Genomic DNA, 12,829 nt, shown 5'->3' with positions numbered 1-12,829 from the left:
TGTACTTTCTCCACGGCAGAGAACCACTTTTCTCGGCGTGGTGTGGGATTTGGCCGGGTTGCGGGCACGGTTGTCTCCCGCCCGGATCGAAGTCATCCTCACCGCTGTCAGGAGAGTAAGGGAAGGCCAGCGACTCACTGTGAGGCAGGTCCAGAGGCTGCTGGGTCTCATGGCGGCAGCGTCCAGTGTAATTCCACTCAGCCTCCTCCGCGTGTGGCCCTTCCAGTGGTTGCTCCAGGGCAGAAGTGTTCTCCCCCAGGGCGAGTCCAACTCGTGCCATCGAGGTCGTGCGGCATGCACATCGAGCCTTGAATGCATGGAAGGACCCAACATTTCAGTCTTGAGGCCCCGTTTTAGGGACTCCTTGTCGTTGCGTAACGCTAACTACTGATGCCTTCCTCACAGGGTAGGCAGCGGTCATGAGTGGCCACTCCGCCCAGGTCTGTGGAGCAGCCCACGTCTCTCGTGGCACTTAACTGCCTAGAGATGTGGGCAGTGTTTTGGGGTTGAAACACTTCCTCCTAGGCCTAAGGGACCGCCATGTGTTGGTCCACACGGACAATACTGCGGTGGTCTTGTATATCAACCTCTTGTGGTCCTGGGACAAACTACTCTCATTGAGAGCCGTTTACATCCCGGAAAGGTTGGATGTCAGAGCGGATGCCCTGTTGAGACAGTGGCTGCCATGGTACGGTCGTTACCGAGGCTATGTACGCCTTTCCCCTGATCACGCTGCTCTTGACAGTTCTGGACAGAGTTTGCCGAGAAGGAGTCTGTCTCCTCCTGGTAGGCGGGCGGAACCCTGGTTCACCCCCGCCCGGAGTTGTGGATGTTGTGGCTGTGGCCCCTGAAGGGGCAAAGTTTGTAGCAGCTGATCTCTCTATCAGGGTAGTAGAGACCCTTCTCCTCTCCAGAGCTCCCCCCACGAGGTGGTCGTACGCCGCACATTGGCGACTGTGCGGTCACAGTGTGAGCACCATGACTCGGACCCATCCTTTCTTCTACAAGTTCTGGTCTCCCCGCTCTGCTCGGGGTCAGGGCTCACTCCACCTGGAGTGTGGCGGCCTCTACGGCCTGGTCTTTGGAGTATCACTCCGGGACATTGCGACGCTGCGGCACTTGTCCTACCGGCTGACCTTGTTGGGTTTGTGGCCTCGACCTAGAGCCACTCCGGGCTCCTCTGTCCTACGTGCAGGTGCCGAGGCTCTCACGCTCTAGGCAGGGTCTGGTTAGTGTGGCGTGATTGGACACTCGTTCCCAAAGCGTTTCGACGCAGCTCGAGTTCCCAAAGGGGAACGTCTCTAGGTTACGACCGTAACCCTAGTTCCCCGAGGGAACGAGACGCTGCGTCTCCGTCCCACACTTCCTGCATCCCTGCGGCACTCACCTTCTCTCTTTGCAGAAGCTAATGTCACTACCTCTGCACAGCCATCTTGTAGCTTCCTGGTTTACGTGACGTCGCCTGTCTATGACATTATGCCTTGCCTATTGGCCAGATTTCACACGTGGTTCAGAGCGTGGTGAACGCAGGGGTGTTCCCAAAGCGTTTAGACGCAGCGTCTCGTTCCCTCGGGGAACTAGGTTTATGGTCGTAACCTAGAGACGATTCTGCATTTCTGTCATATGGCTGTTTTAGATTAATAAAATGTGAGTCCTGAAGCACAATTTAAATAAAGTAGCAACAACTGCTATAGTTTTCCAGATTCATAAATTAAGTAAGTTGGCTGATCTTTATTTGTTCAACTCTCTACAGGTTTGAATGCTGCAGTATTACAGATGACGGTTGTGCTGCTCTGGTTTCAGCTCTGAGGTCAAACACCTCATCACACCTGAGAGAACTGAATATGAACTACAATAAACCAGGAGACTCTGGAGTGAAGCTGCTCTCTGATCTTCTGAAGAATCCACACTGTAAACTGGAGACACTACAGTGAGTTGGTGACACACACACACACACACACACACACACACACACACACACACACACACACACACACACACACACACATTTGGACTGGTTTGGTGGTTTATAATTTTAAAGATTTTACAGTTTCTTTATTTTAACCTGTTAGCCTTCGGCACAGCTTTTGGGACTCACAGCTGAAAATGCCCTACCTAAATTTAAATGTTAACAGTTCCTAGGGGGAGTGGTGGCTCCAGCGGTTAAGGCGCTGGGTTGCCGATCGGAAGGTCTGGGGTTCAAGCCCCGGTATCGCCAAGCTGCCACTCTTGGGCCCTTGAGCAAGGCCCTTAACCCTCTATGCTCCGGGGGTCCCTTAGGAGGTAAATATCAAGGTCCGTGACGTTGGAGTGAAGTGGGGCCGCCTTCCCGTGGGCTCACCACCTGCAGGAGGGACCGTAAGGAACGGTGCTGTGAGGATTGGGCAGCAGTCGAAGGCGGGGGCCTGCTTAGACTGCTGCCCCGCCACCCGAATTACGGATAAGCGGGAAAAAATGAATGAATGAATGAAACAGTTCCTGATAAAAGTGGGCTACATAGTCTTTAAAAAGAAGACACTTTGAGCTTTACTGAAAGAATATAAATTTTCTGAATTGAAATTCTTTTTCATCTTCATATAAAAATTGATGAAATCAGTAATGGAGCAATCCAGAAATGTACTCAGTTAAAAGCAACATACCTCATGAGTTTATATTTTAAATTGAATTCGCCCCTGTCCGCCCCACCCAGCCCAAATTTTAGCACGCTGAAATGCACTACCTAACTTTAAATGTTAACAATTCCTGACAAAAATGTGCTACTGTCACGGTACGGGCTTCGAGCCGGAAGCGGGAGTAGCTCTATCATGATTAGTGAGAGAGATACGAAACGTCGCGGGGGTTTGGACCGTAATGCAGGTATGATCTGTTACGGAGGGATAATCCCCTGACGGAGTATTTTTCATGGAACAGAGACAATCCACGGAACAGAGACAATCCACAGGACAGAGACGATCCATGGGACAGATGTAATCCACGGAACAGAGCAGAGATAATCCAGGTATGGACCAGGGGGGAATGCTGGCGGTCAAGGAACACCGAGGTCTGTAGCATGACGTTCAAGAACCAACGACCGGTGACTCTGAAACTTTTAAATAGGTGAGCAGTTAACGAGGGCCAGGTGTTTGTGATCAAAGCCGGGAGCGGCAGAGATAGCGGCAGCATGACAGCTGCCAAAGGGGGACATGGCAGGTGGATCCCTGACATTACCCCCCACTCCAGGGGCGGCACCCAACGCCCCAAACACACCTACGCCAGGCAGGCCAGGGCACTCCGAGTTTCTAAGCACACTTGCATGTGGAATCCTGCCAGCACAGTGGAGATTTGATTAATGTAAAGAGATGGCTTCCATCCCCGATGGTTAGAATGTGTTGCTGCTGCTGTGCCATCCATCCAGGGTCGAAGCAGGCATGGTTAGCATCTCCATGGAACAGGGAAAAGCCGGAGAGGGCCCAAGGTGAAGCTACACTCTCTGCGGAGGTCTGGAACGGAGCAATGCCCTTGGCGAAGACCAGATGCTGAGGGACACCCTCGGCGATCCTTTAACGGAGATCAGAGGCGGAGTGACATCCTCGGCAGAGATCTGGAGTGGAGCGACGCCCACTACAGGGTCTGGAGCGGAGTGACAACCACTACGGAGGTCTGGAAAGGACAAGATGTGGAACGACGGCCACGGCAGAGTCCAGAGGCCCACGGTGGAGTTCGGAGACCAAGCGACGTCCCTGGTGGAGTTCAGAGGCCGAGCAACGTCCCCAGTGGAATTTAGAGACCAATCGACACCCTCGGCAGAGACCTGAGGCTGAGCGACCCCCTCGGCGGAGACCAGAGGCTGAGCGACTCCTTTGGTGGAGGTCAGAGGCTGAGAGGCACCCTCAGCGGAGTTCAGAGGCGGAGCAACATCCTCGGCAGAGATCTGGAGCAGAGTGAAGCCTTCTGCAGAGGCCTGGAGCAGAGTGACGCCCACTACGGAGGTCTGTAATGGAGCGACGCCCTCGGCGGAGATCAGAGGTGGAGCGACGTCCTCGGAAGGGATCGGAGGCAAAGAGACTCCTTCGGCGGAGATCAGGGGCAGAGAAAAGCCCACAGCGGAGCCCAGAGGCCGAGCGATGCCCACGGCGGAGGTCGGAGGCTGACGTCCTCGGTGGAGATCAGGGACGGAGGCTGAACGCCGTCCTCTGCGGGAGTTTGGAGCAGATGCCGGGGTACGACGGCGCAGTGATGGGCTCTCGATGGTGCTTCCAGAGTGATAGATTCATTATACACTTTCCTTAGAAAAAGAGTGATCTGATATCGCTGCTTGAGCCTTAGACCTTTAGAATGATGTATAGTCAGTCATGGTTACTCTTCTTCCTTTTAATTTAACACCTAAACATTAACACCTGAGAACAATTGGATATCGGTCACCCTGTCATGGCGTTGAAGACTAAGAGGTTAATATATTTGAAATTTCCCCTGCATTTGGAGCTTCCTCTTTGTATAGAGTTATTACGCTCTACACCTCTATTACACTCTACACCTCTATTACGCTCTACACCTCTATTACACTCTACACCTCTATCATCTATCATCTCTCTATTACACTCTACAATCTCTATCCTTACATCATCTGTAAACTGTAATCATGAAAATCTGAAATTAATCTCTTATTTATCTTATTTTTATTGATTGTTTTGTCAGAGGCTAAAATCAACTATTAGTTTTGTGGGAGATACAAAATGCACAACTACAATACATTACACCCACAAAACCAGTCTAATTGAGTGTGTATGTGTGTTGATCTATAACTGTTATTCAATCTACAGGCTGGTACGCTGCAGTGTTACAGGTGAAGGTTGTGCTGCTCTGGTTTCAGCTCTGAGGTCAAACACCTCATCACACCTGAGAGAACTGAATCTGAACTACAATGAACCAGGAGAATCAGGAGTGAAGCTGCTTTCTGATCTACTGAAGGATCCAAACTGTAAACTGGAGACACTACAGTGAGTTACTGAGTTACTGTTCATTTGTATGCAGGTTCTACATTTCTGTTCATGTTCTAGTGGAATGTGTGTATTTGCGGCTCTGCAGTATAAATCCTGTACTTTGAAACTGTTACACACTCAACCAGCTTTAGGATTCTACACTCAGAAGATCAACACTGATTTTGTGTAGAGTGTAAATACTGGTGATGAATGTAATAAAAATCTGATAATTTTACTCTTCTCTCCTTTATTACAGTATCTGGATCTGAGTCTCACACACAGAGGATTGTGAAGAGAAACTTACAAAGAACTATTTCATGACCATATTTGTTTTAAATTCAATGTAAATGTGATTTGTATAAAGGATTTTCACTCCATACAGTAGAATTGAATTAGAGTACAGATTGAAGTCTTTATACTGATACAAAAGTCTAGTTTGGTTAATTGTGTGAATATTTGTGATATGTTTCACTTTTATTTTATCAGATTGTGGTCATACAAATAAAGTTCCAATTGTTCACTCAGTTTTTGTAGGTGAATTAAATTCAATTGCAAAACATTCTATTAGGGAGCTAAATTCACTCCTCACCCCATACCCAGCACACTATATGAGATATATCATAAACACTTAAAGGTAAATATTTGGCAGTTGTGAACATTTGTGTTTGTGTGTGTGCCTGAGTCAGTACGAGCACAAGCTGCTGGAAAAGTTCAAACTGGCTCTGATGGAATGAAGTCAGAACACAAAGTGCATCACATTTTGTTGTGTATGGAGCTGATTATCTGCAGAGCAGTCAGAGGGACCATGCAGACCCTGTACACCACCCAAAGCTCCTGTACTTTACAAATGGTCAGAAACCTACAGACTCCATCTCACAACTTACAGGACTTTAAAGATCTGCTGCTCACATTTTAGATAAAAAAAAACCCCAGCACACCTTCACCTCTTAGATCACATACAAAATTATATTAGCATTCAGGGACAGGTATTAAGCTGGTCTAAATCCTACCTGTCTGATCGTTACCATTTCGTAGAATTAAAATCGAGCACAAGCTGCTGGAAAAGTTCAAACTGGCTCTGATGGAATGAAGTCAGAACACAAAGTGCATCACATTTTGTTGTGTATGGAGCTGATTATCTGCAGAGCAGTCAGAGGGACCATGCAGACCCTGTACACCACCCAAAGCTCCTGTACTTTACAAATGGTCAGAAACCTACAGACTCCATCTCACAACTTACAGGACTTTAAAGATCTGCTGCTCACATTTTAGATAAAAAAAAACCCAGCACACCTTCACCTCTTAGATCACATACAAAATTATATTAGCATTCAGGGACAGGTATTAAGCTGGTCTAAATCCTACCTGTCTGATCGTTACCATTTCGTAGAATTAAAATCGAGCACAAGCTGCTGGAAAAGTTCAAACTGGCTCTGATGGAATGAAGTCAGAACACAAAGTGCATCACATTTTGTTGTGTATGGAGCTGATTATCTGCAGAGCAGTCAGAGGGACCATGCAGACCCTGTACACCACCCAAAGCTCCTGTACTTTACAAATGGTCAGAAACCTACAGACTCCATTTCACAACTTACAGGACTTTAAAGATCTGCTGCTCACATTTTAGATAAAAAAAAACCCCAGCACACCTTCACCTCTTAGATCACATACAAAATTATATTAGCATTCAGGGACAGGTATTAAGCTGGTCTAAATCCTACCTGTCTGATCGTTACCATTTCGTAGAATTAAAATCGAGAGCTATCCAGGCCTATTCTAGTAAATTATGGCGTGCCACAAGGTTCCGCTCTAGGACCCCTGCTTTTCACAATATACATGCTTCCGTTAGGAAATCTTATTAGAAGGCATGGAATTAGCTTTCATTGTTATGCTGATGATACCCAGCTATACATCTCATCAAAACCAGGCGATACAGCTCAATTAGCTCGGATAACTGAGTGTGTTAAGGAAATAAGAGATTGGATGACCCATCCCTTTCTACTAATAAATTCCGATAAGACCAAGATTTTGCTCATCAGCCCAAAAACCAGTATACAGAAGCTCCAGCATCTCAACCTGCATTTAGACGGATGTTCTGTAACTACTAGTTCAACGGTAAAAGACCTGGGAGTTATTTCAGAGAGCAACTTGTCTTTCAAAAATTATATCAACCAAGTTACAAAAACAGCCTTCTTTCACCTTAGAAATATTTCTAAGCTAAGAAATATGTTGTCTATATCTGATGCAGAGAAGCTTGTCCATGCGTTCATGACCTCCAGAATAGACTATTGTAATGCATTACTAGGTGGATGTCCTGCATCATTAATAAACAAGCTTCAGTTAGTTCAGAATGCAGCAGCCGGAGTTTATACAAGGTCAAGAAAATATGATCACATAACCCCAATCTTATCGTCCCTACACTGGCGTCCTGTTAAGTTTCGAATCGACTACAAACTACTACTTCTTACTCATAACACTAAATGGTTTGGTACCCATGTATCTATCCAGTCTTTTAACATGCTACAATCCGTCACGATCCTTGAGATCTCAAAACTCTGGGCTTTTAGTAGTTCCTAGAATAGCAAAGTCCACTATAGGCGGTAGAGCATTTTCACATTTAGCACCTAAACTTTGGAACAGTCTTCCTGACAGTGTTCGGGCTCAGACACACTCTCCCAGTTTAATTGCAGATTAAAAACGTATCTTTTTAGCAAAGCCTACACATAACACACATCACATATCATAACCTTGTGCTCCAGAAAATCTGCTCACATGCACATTATCAACTTCTGCTGTAAATATCATGAACAGCAGCTACGCTAATATCTCTCCACTGCTTCTCTTTCTCTCCGAAAATTGTGAATTTTTATTAATTTATCTTAAGTAATTATAAGAAAATGGTAATCTCTCACTATTGTGGTACAAATTTTTAAACCTTATTTTAACAATTACTCTACACCACATAATTGATATTTTCTGTTCTCTTTCAGGAACTTGAGCTGCGTCGAAACGCTTTGGGAATGCGCCGCATTGTCCATGCTCTGAATCACGTGTAAAATCCGGCCAATAGACAAGTCGTGACTTGATTCGCGTGACACTGGCTTCTGCAGAGATAAAAGGTAAGCCGCGCAGGGATTCAGGGAGTGTGGCACAGGGACGCAGCGTCTTGTTCCCTCTGGGACCTAGGGTTACAAGCGTAACCGAGAGACGTTCCCCAATCGGGAAGTGCTCGCACTGGACACAGCTGGTTCTGTTTCTCCTGGCCAGGGGCTGAAAACGGAGGAGGGCAGAATGCATGTAGCATGACAGGTCGTTTGGGAGCCGTAGGCACCTAAGGTACGTACCCAGGTTTCGTATATAGAAACGCTCTGGCCATGCCAGGGGCAAATTCCAGGTGGGACGGGGCCACAGACAGAGCCTGCAGATCCCTGATCCTCTTCAGGGAGGAAATCGGCAAAAGAGAAAAGCGTTTTTTACCGACAGGTACCTAAGGGCCACCTCTGCCTAGGGCTCGAAGGGGGGCTCGGATAGAGCCGCCAACACAACTGCCAAGTTCCAGACAGGCACTCTGGGACTCGTCTGACTCCAGACCTTCTGCCAAATCGGCCTGCAAGCCCCACAACCGCCAACATCACTTTGCCTCGGCAAAAGCGGAGCCGGAGCCGCGAGGAAGAGCGCTCTCCTCCAAGAGCCATTCGGCTACAATGCGAACAATCGACTCCCTCGAGAGCCAATTGAGCATGCTCCACTCCCAGGCAAACAACACCGATCGTGCGTATCCTTCCCCGTAATGAAACGGGGACACAGATGAACACATCTACAATATTTTTGCTTGCCAGCCATCACTTCACAGAATCACACAAACAGCGCTTACCTGAACAAGCAGAAGCCAGTGTCGTTGCGACGCAGCTCGAAGTTACCGAATGGGGAACTTTAAATTCTGAATATGATCAACAATATATTACTATATCACAATTTCAATGATAAATGTTTTTCAGTGTTGTTCAATGTTTTTATTTTTTACATGCATTCATTTTATTTAAACTAATTTATAACGACTTATATAAAATTTTACAAATAAAATGGGACAATTGTCCTTAAATTTTGAAATGTAAGTAATGGTACAGTAGTTTTAACAGTAACTGGACACAGAACACAGATATGATTATTTAACTGTAAGTCTTGTGTAATGTCAGTCAGTACTGAGATTTCTCTTGCGGTTTAAGCATAGAACTAGTATGAGGAACAAATGGAAAAATATATTACCAAAGTTTGAACAACCTCAAGTTCTGTAGGTTCAAAACCATCACTTGAGTCAGAAACCCAAAGCACTCCACATGTGAAGAACGATACATGAAGGTGTACACGAAAACTATAAATTATGAAAGGAAGAAGACTTTATTTTTATATCAGTGCATGAAAGCAAACGTTAATGTTTTTTGTATGTCTTTGTCAGTCTAATGTTTGTGCTGTTTTTCAGTCAGCACTCTAGTCAGCAGTTAGCCCACAAATTGGTAATGCAGTAGAAGCTCTGGGTTAGATTTAAATCCAGGTCATAGTGCTCAGTATGCACCCTAGACAGTGAGCCACAGGACTCCCCAAAATACTCTGCCATATAATCTACTACAGTATAAAAAAAATGATAGGGAATTCTGGTAGCAGTCTGCCTTTCCCAATGATGGTGAGATCGGCTGTGCTGTACAATGAAACAGTACACTTGATTTATTGTTTATTGTAGTTAAAAAATGTGATTTTGAATGCATATTTTTTATTATTTTTCAGGAAGTACAACAGTGCTCCGATGAGAGTGAGGATAATGTTATCCTTGAGCTCACACAAGGTCCGGACCCAGACCCAAGTGTTCCTGAGCTTAAAAGAACCGACAGTGTAATCGTACATTTATTTGAACATCTTCACTTGTGTGGGGGAGTGGTGGCTCCAGCGGTTAAGACGATCGGAAGGTCTGGGGTTCAAGCCCCGGTATCGCCAAGCTGCCACTCTTGGGCCCTTGAGCAAGGCCCTTAACCCTCTATGCTCCGGGGGTCCCTTACGAGGGAACTATCAAGGTCCGTGACGTCGGAGTGATGTGGGGCCGCCTTCCTGTGGGCTCACCACCTGCAGGAGGGACCGTAAGGGACGGTGCTGTGAGGATTGGGCAGCAGTCGAAGGCGGGGGCCTGCTTAGACTGCTGCCCCCGCGACCCGAATTACGGATAAGCGGGAGCAAATGAATGAATGAATGAATCTTCACTTGTTAATATGAAAATTGTCCAGTGTCAAGAGAAAGGACACAAATAAATTTTCAGCAGAATTCCAATATTAAAACCAATTAAGACAAAAAGCAATTGAGTCATTGTACTGCAGTACATTTTCAGATCTGCCAACCTTCAGGAACATTTCTGAATACCAGAGGTGGCAAAAGTACACACACCCATTACTTAAGTAGAAGTACAGATACTCATGTTTTAAAATACTCGGGTAAAAGTTAAAGTACTGATTATACCTTTTTACTTAAGTGAAAGTAAAGAAGTCTTGGCTCAGACATGTACTTAAGTAAAAAGTAGTTATTACTTCCACCTGTTTTAGCTGTTAATTGGACCTCACGTCATATTAATATCTGATAGATTGATAGCGCGTTAATAACATTTAGTGCTGTTTAAAATAGTTAGAATTTTGACAGCCAAATTATATATATATATATATATACAGTGTGGAAAATAAGAATTTGAACACCCTGCTATTTTGCAAATTCTCCCACTTAGAAACCATGGAGGGGTCTGAAAATGTCATCGTAGGTGCATGTCCACTGTGAGAGACATAATCTATAAAAAAAAAATCTAGAAATCACTATATATGATTTTTTTAACTATTTATTTGTATGATACAGCTGCAAATAAGTATTTGAACACCTGTCTATCAGCTAGAATTCTGACCCACAAAGACCTGTTAGTCTGCCTTTAAAATGTCCACCTCCACTACATTTATTATCCTAAATTAGATGCACCTGTTTGAGGTCGTTAGCTGCATAAAGACACCTGTCCACCCCATACAATCAGTAAGAATCCAACTACTAACATGGCCAAGACCAAAGAGCTGTCCAAAGACACTAGAGACAAAATTGTACACCTCCACAAGGATGGAAAGGGCTATGGGGTAATTGCCAAGCAGCTTGGTGAAAAAAGGTCCACTGTTGGAGCAATCATTAGAAAATGGAAGAAGCCAAACATGACTGTCAATCGCCCTCGGACTGGGTCTCCATGCAAGATCTCACCTCGTGGGGTCTCAATGATCCTAAGGAAGGTAAGAAATCAGCCCAAAACTACACGGGAGGAGCTGGTCAATGACCTGAAAAGAGCTGGGACCACCGTTTCCAAGGTTACTGTTGGTAATACACTAAGACGTCATGGTTTGAAATCATGCATGGCACGGAAGGTTCCCCTGCTTAAACCAGCACATGTCCAGGCACGTCTTAAGTTTGCCAATGACCATTTGGATGATCCAGAGGAGCCATGGGAGAAAGTCATATGGTCAGATGAAACCAAAATAGAACTTTTGGGTCATAATTTCACTAAACGTGTTTGGAGGAAGAAGAATGATGAGTACCATCCCAAGAACACCATCCCTACTGTGAAGCATGGGGGTGGTAGCATCATGCTTTGGGGGTGTTTTTCTGCACATGGGACAGGGCGACTGCACTCAATTCAAAGGAAGCAATCCACATGAGATCCAGATTGATCCTCAAGGTAAAACAGGCCTGAGTAAATTAAGATGTTTCAAAAATCTTAAATTCCATGTTATGATTAACAGGAACACCACTGTTGGTTGTAGATTATTTGCTTAATGTAGCAGTTAAAAAAATATATATTTCTCCACTTATTTAGCGATAATCTTTTTCTCTGTTGTTGCTGTGTTTACTAGAGAGAGGACTGATGGACAGTGAAGGCTCTAAAAATGAGAAAGAAAACAATGTTCTCCTCCACCCTCAAATTCTGCAGGTATGTATTCAGCTAATGTAGGGAATGATGGGAAAACTAGAGGTGAAATATTACTGTAAGAAAACAATTCAGTGCCTAATGATATTGAATTATTTAATAAAAGAGCTTTTTCTATCCAGACAAATCAAAGAAGTCGACTGCTGAAGTTGGACATCACAAAAATCATCAACCAGCTGCAGGTAATAATATTCTGATACTGAAAACAACTGAAAATGTTGTACTTGTGAAGAAACTGCATTCTGTTCAGAGCTTTTATGATTTTAATACCTTTTACTTGCTTTTATTATTATTTTTTTTTATCTTATGCTATATTTTAATATACTGAGAAGAGAATAATTTGAAATATTTGTTTGTAAATTCACCTGTTTATCTTTTGTTCAAAAGTACTGCAGCTGCTTGGCATTGACTTGGAAGAACAATACAAAACAAAGACTAAGCTGAGACTAAGCTGACTAATTTTAAAGTTTTTCAAATGTTTTATGAAATGAGTCACTCAATTTTCTGTCAAAATTCAAAGGTCATTTCAATAGGAATCTGCACAAGGACCCATTTTAATAATACAGTGGAACCCACTTATCTCGACCTCGGTTAACTCACCAACCCTATTAAGTTGACGATTTTGAAGGGGAACCACCAAATTCTCGCTTTGTCTTAGTATTTTCTCACCGGTTATGTCGATTCCTCTATGCCGCCGAACCCTAATATCTCGAGCACAATGGGGGGCAAATTTGCCACCTAACGTCGGTAACCTCGATCCCCATGACCAATCGCGGTGTCAGCCAGCGGCGCGTGCACTTCCGGCGCTTCCGCTTTCGGGGGTAGCGCAAACTCGCAACCGTCCCGGCCGCCATCTTGCCACTGCATAAAATAGACATGG

At 44.9% G+C, this 12,829-nt stretch overlaps 1 protein-coding gene across 1 annotated transcript in view; it reads left to right on the top strand.

Moving 5' to 3' along the window:
* LOC310727127 (uncharacterized protein) overlaps nt 1-12,829 on the top strand; it is a 564,745-nt gene that overhangs the window by 124,691 nt on the left and 427,225 nt on the right. The window contains exons 15-16 of the mRNA XM_083543328.1: nt 1,754-1,930; nt 4,800-4,976. Of these exons, the coding sequence (XP_083399454.1) occupies nt 1,754-1,930; nt 4,800-4,976 (354 nt within the window). The remainder of the gene's footprint in view (nt 1-1,753; nt 1,931-4,799; nt 4,977-12,829) is intronic.

Source organism: Silurus aristotelis (genome assembly GCF_946808225.1).
Source record: "Silurus aristotelis genome assembly, chromosome: 1".
Classification (NCBI taxonomy): domain Eukaryota; kingdom Metazoa; phylum Chordata; class Actinopteri; order Siluriformes; family Siluridae; genus Silurus; species Silurus aristotelis.
The sequence above is the reverse complement of the archived record's forward strand: the minus strand, read 5'-3'. Positions and strand labels throughout refer to the sequence as shown.